Source organism: Ananas comosus, unplaced genomic scaffold, assembly GCF_001540865.1.
Source record: "Ananas comosus cultivar F153 unplaced genomic scaffold, ASM154086v1, whole genome shotgun sequence".
In the NCBI taxonomy this organism is placed as follows: domain Eukaryota; kingdom Viridiplantae; phylum Streptophyta; class Magnoliopsida; order Poales; family Bromeliaceae; genus Ananas; species Ananas comosus.
Genome location: NW_017893601.1, coordinates 29,018 through 34,051, shown reverse-complemented (window position 1 = coordinate 34,051; position 5,034 = coordinate 29,018). Strand labels below are relative to the sequence as shown.

The 5,034-nt window shown below is 44.2% G+C and overlaps 1 protein-coding gene across 1 annotated transcript in view; it reads right to left on the bottom strand.

The window, feature by feature from the left end:
- Positions 1-751: 751 nt before the first annotated feature.
- LOC109706422 (probable linoleate 9S-lipoxygenase 5) overlaps positions 752-5,034 on the bottom strand; it is an 11,347-nt gene continuing 7,064 nt past the window's right edge. The window contains exons 3-8 of the mRNA XM_020227228.1: positions 3,339-3,582; positions 2,897-3,238; positions 2,613-2,806; positions 2,208-2,512; positions 1,863-2,126; positions 752-1,745 (exon numbers count right to left, since the gene is read on the bottom strand). Coding sequence (XP_020082817.1) covers positions 992-1,745; positions 1,863-2,126; positions 2,208-2,512; positions 2,613-2,806; positions 2,897-3,238; positions 3,339-3,582 — 2,103 coding nt within the window. The 3' untranslated portion in view covers positions 752-991. The remainder of the gene's footprint in view (positions 1,746-1,862; positions 2,127-2,207; positions 2,513-2,612; positions 2,807-2,896; positions 3,239-3,338; positions 3,583-5,034) is intronic.

The following is a 5,034-nucleotide window of genomic DNA, read 5'->3' as shown; positions in this document are numbered from 1 at the left end:
CAACTCGGTTAAAATTCGGGCCTGGCAGTGTCGGGCTAGGTCTTATTGAACACCGGCCCAGCACGGCCCTCCAACCCGGATGGCACAAGCCGTGCCGAGCTGGGCCGACCCTTTAAATATTTTTTTATTTTTTATAATATATAAAATATTTAAAAATAAAAAATAAAATAATTTTGTTTTCCTAATATGTTGGGTAAAAGATAAAAATTATTAAAATACTTATAAAGTACTAATTTTTAAATAATTTTGAATAATTATTTTAAAAAAAAATTCCAAGGAAGGTCCTAGGCTCTTTATTTCCTCTGCCTTGGGACCCGAGAAGCCAACCTGGCTCTCCGGGTCCAAGGTCCGGCTTGGGAGCTGGGGATGGTCCCCAACTCCCTAGAAGCCTGCAGGGCCGGGCCGTAATGGGTTGTGCCGTGTCTAGCTGACGGGCTCAATTTGCTTGGCCCAACACGGCCCGTGATTACTGGTCGAGCCGGCCCGGCAAGAGCTACAGTACCCGTGCCATGCCTAGGCCCGGCCCATAGGCATGCCGGGGCCGACCGGCCCATTTTATATCCCTACTAGCGGGCCAAGTCAGAAAAGAAAAGAGAGAGAGAGAGAGAGAGAGAGGACTAAATTACTGTACTTGCATCATTTGGCGCAAGAAAGTAAATTTTTTATAAGCTCGTGGATAGAATTTTCTATGAATGAAGTCCATTCAGCTGGTGATTTTTAACATAATTAATTTCGCTAAAATTTAGCAAAAGAGTAAATTTTGCTATTGGATGTCGTGAATTAAATATGCTAAAATACAACTGTAGGATCAATCTGATGCGTACAAAATGTTATGCAGGAAATTGTACCCAATTCGAATCCTAATCTTATCACTTATTTCACGCCCCACCTAGTAATACTAATCTTATCATTTATTTCACGCCCCCCACCTAGTAATAATGGGGACTTGTTGTCAGACCGTTTTTTCCGATAACAACACATGGAGTTCAATTCAAATCGATACACTATTCGGAATTCCCTTCCCCGTGATCCCGACCGTACTGGTCGGGTAAAGCAGTGTGTACGGCATCTTCACCGGCCCGTTCCGGTTCTTGAGGCTCGGATCGCCGTTCCGCTTGACGATGTCCGCCTCGATCTGCGCCAGCCTTGCCTTGAACCGCTCGAACGCCTGCAGCGCGCTCTGGTCGGCGGTCCACTCCGGCGTGTCGCGCTGGCCTAAGTACACTTCATCAGACGAGTGCGTCGACAGAATTTCGATCAGCGACACGCCGAGAATCGTCTCCAGCTCGCTGGGGACGGTCCGTAGGAACACCTTATCCGGATTCGTCTTCAGCTCCTCGTAATCCGCTGACCCCGGCTCCGGCATGAAGCGCCGGCTGATTGTGGGACGGTTGGGCAGGTATCCTGCGTAAGGGTACTGCCCAAAGTTGACGGCCGCGTGGAGGGCGGATGCGACCCAGATGACGGTCGTGCATGCGTGGGTCAGTTCTGAGACCGCCTGCATCTGGGGCCACCAAGGCTCATCCTTCTTGTCGCCGTGCCCGACCTCACGCACTTCCTTCCACCACGCCTGCAGCTCGGCGTCCGCTTGGACCGCCGCATCGCTCGGGTAGTAAATGGAGCAATAGTCGGACACCCAAGTCTCGATCGCGTGCCAAATTGCGAGTCCGTCGACAGCATATGGATAGTCCTTGATCAGTAGTTGCTGCTTGTCGGGGTGCTCGCCGTCGCCGACCAGAATTCCTCTGTGGAAAATAATAATAATAGTCGTATATAACTTATTCGCTGATGACCAGCATATTTAGGAAGATCTAGCCAGCAACAGCGCAACTGTTAATTAAATTTTGTCAACTGTTGTTTACCTCTTGATGAGATCGGCAGGGAGAGCTTCCTCCATGAAGTTCCAGCTTTTGTAGACAAAAGAAGACATCTCCATGGCGTACCGCGCAGGGAAGACGGTCAGCTCGAGGATTCCTCCAGCATTGTTGAGTATCTGGCGGGCCAAGGCATTGATATTCATCGTGTCGCGATAGTGCGGGCTTAGGAGCTTGTTGATTGGGTGAAGCGCGCTTAGTTGCCGGTTCGTCGCAATGACAAACGGTTCCATCGTCGCGTGGGTGTTCAACCTGCAGTGCAGATTAATGACTTTTAAGTAACCAGATTATGATGGTCGTTAAATGATCAGAACAAGAAATCAGAGAATCAACCAGTGGCTAATGAGCTGGTGGACGCCGGAGTCGTTTACTGTGGCATAGGCTTTAGCGAGCTGCCAAATGGCTCCTTCGACGCCATTTTCTGATGGTGTGTACACATTGCTGACGGCACCGTGTTGCTCCCCGTCGGGGCTGGGCAAGCTGAGTTCAATCGCTAATGGCTTGAGAGTCGAGTCCTCTTTTAGAAACAAGAGCGTTCTTGATGCGTAAATCTTGTTTCCCGTAGAATTAATGCGATTCAGATAAGGAATTAGTGTATCATGGTGATCCAAGATGAATAATCTGTTATCCTTCAATGCCTACAGAAAAGAAAAGAGAAAGAAAAAAAATGTTTAATTTGTTCTGTTCTAGCGCCGCTCACATTAAATATCCAAAAAAGTGATAGCACTAGAAATAGACCTGATCTATTGTCGATCCATCCAAGTTGTTCTGAATATGGGCTGCTGTTATGGTGCTGTTCTGATTTCCGTATTTGCTGGGATCGAGTTTGCTGACCGGCGGGAACACGTCAAGCCGATTGATGATGAGAGGATTCACTCCAGCAAGCATTTCCCGCGTGAATTCTTCGTCAGTTCGCCAGGCCCACTCGTCAGCTGCATATTAATTCGTTATCAGCAAACCTCATTTAGTAGATGATAGCAACATGTGCAGAATTATCCGGTCTAGCATCGATTTTTCCCAACCTTGAATGACTTGTGGCTTGGGGAGCTTCCTTAACCGCTGGTTGCCTTTGGTGTGGAGCAACTCCTCGATCATCTCTATGGGGTTCTTCTCCCTGAGCTCGTCGAACAAAGAGATTTTGGGAACCGGGATGCCGCCATCGTACAGTTTCAGCACATCGTCGAACGAGTCGAACTTGAACGGTGTAGCATTGCTGATGGACTCCAATAGCGGAAGTATAGACTGAGGGACAGCCTTGAGAGCGTACGTGAGGAAATCGGCCATTTTGAGATGCCCAAACCGCTCGTCGCGGGGCACGTATATGTCCAAGCTCAACAACGGCAGTTGGCTCTCTGAGTTGGGATCTATTTCAAGGGGACATAAAATTTCATAAACATCATTCTCTGGTAGCTTAAACATTTCATAATTTACGGCAAAAAGAAAAAAAATTTGACAATAACATACCTATATTGGTGGGTGGGCGACCAGTCTTTCCCCTCCGTGGATAGGGGTACTCTGCGGAACCACCGAGAACAGGGCGAGCTAACGCCGGACTCCTGTCGGGATTCCCAAGATCATTGTAGTAGGCGTAGTTGTAAACACGGTCCCATTCTTGCAGTTGCCCGGTTACATAATCTCCCTTAAGGTGGTAGAGCTCGTCGTCTCGGTATGGCAGCAGAGGTGCCGGTGTGTTTGCGCGAAAATACGTCTGTCAAAAATACAAGAACAACAACAAACAACAAATTTATAGAATGCCACAGAAGCCACGGTAAAGCAGGTCAGTAACTTCATTTGTATATAGGAACCCTCGCTCGCAAGGATCAAATGAATTATGTTTCAGCTTAAGAAATTGACCATACGATTCTAGAATTGGTTTCATTTGTTTATCTTTCATACAATTCGAGGCAGAACGGAATATCTTTGTCTACAAGTTATAATGAATTGTTGTCAATTGAAGTTTGAGATTAAATGAATTTAGTAATCTTGGATGGTGACACTATCATAAGGAGAATTTTTTTCTTCAGTTGAACTGCAAAAGTGAAGTAATCTTGTAGTCAGCTTAGTTTTGATTGGTTAGCTAGTTCTCACAATGATTGACCAATCCTGAAAGTAATACAATGTCTTTGATGTTCATTTACTAACCCTTCACATTTGCACTCTTCTATTAAAAAACTTTACTTAAATATAAAAAAAAAAATTAACAACGATGCCAAAGCCAAACATGTCAATCTTTTTTCGTTGGTTAAGGAAAATAAAACTATTTTAATGGGGAAATTGATATTTCCAGATAATTCGAAAAGTATCTTATGAAAAAAAGGCAATCTTATCTTTCTTTTGCTAGGTATTTATATCCTAACAAGCTTTTCAAACAGCCGAACACTAGCAAAGATAAAAGGAAATAGTATTCCACTTTATTTTTACTCGTAGACAAACAAATATGCACATAAAACTATTTTTATTTTACGCGGAACATGCACTAAAAAGTAGGAAAAAAAAAATTCTCAAAAAACTCTTTTCAACCGTAAAGAAATTTCTCAAAAAAACTCTTTTCAACCGTAAAGAGGTTTTTATGATTTTACACATAATCTAACAACTCTAATGTTGAACTTACAACTTTAAAAATTAAAATAAAATTTGATCAAAATTTTATGCAGTACCGTTAGGGATGTAACGTGGGTCGTGCCAGACCAACATAGGCCATATTTAGCCGGGCCGAAACGTGCTCGAGGTCAGCGCAACCCGACATGCCGGGCAATGTTCTTGGACCTCGCCCCCCCCCTCCGGACGATATAGGCCGGGTCGGGCTTCGAGCCAGCCCTTTTTTATTTATTAATTTTATTTAAAAAATATTTCAAAATTTCAAAAAATAAAAATAAAATACTATTTTTTAAAAAATAATATATAAGTCAAAATTTCAAATTTTAAAATATATTTACAAAAATATTAAAATTTTAAATTATTTAAAAATTTTAAATATTTTTGGACCAAAATACCCTCCTAATAATCAAATTTTTGACTGTTTGGAAGGGCAAGGGATCAAAATGTCGGGCCTTGGGAGTTTACAACCCAACTCCCTGTCCGGACTCGGCTCGGTAGACACGAGCCGGGCCATGCATGCCGGCCCAGCGCCGCTCCTCTCAGGCCGCACGGCCATCTCTTT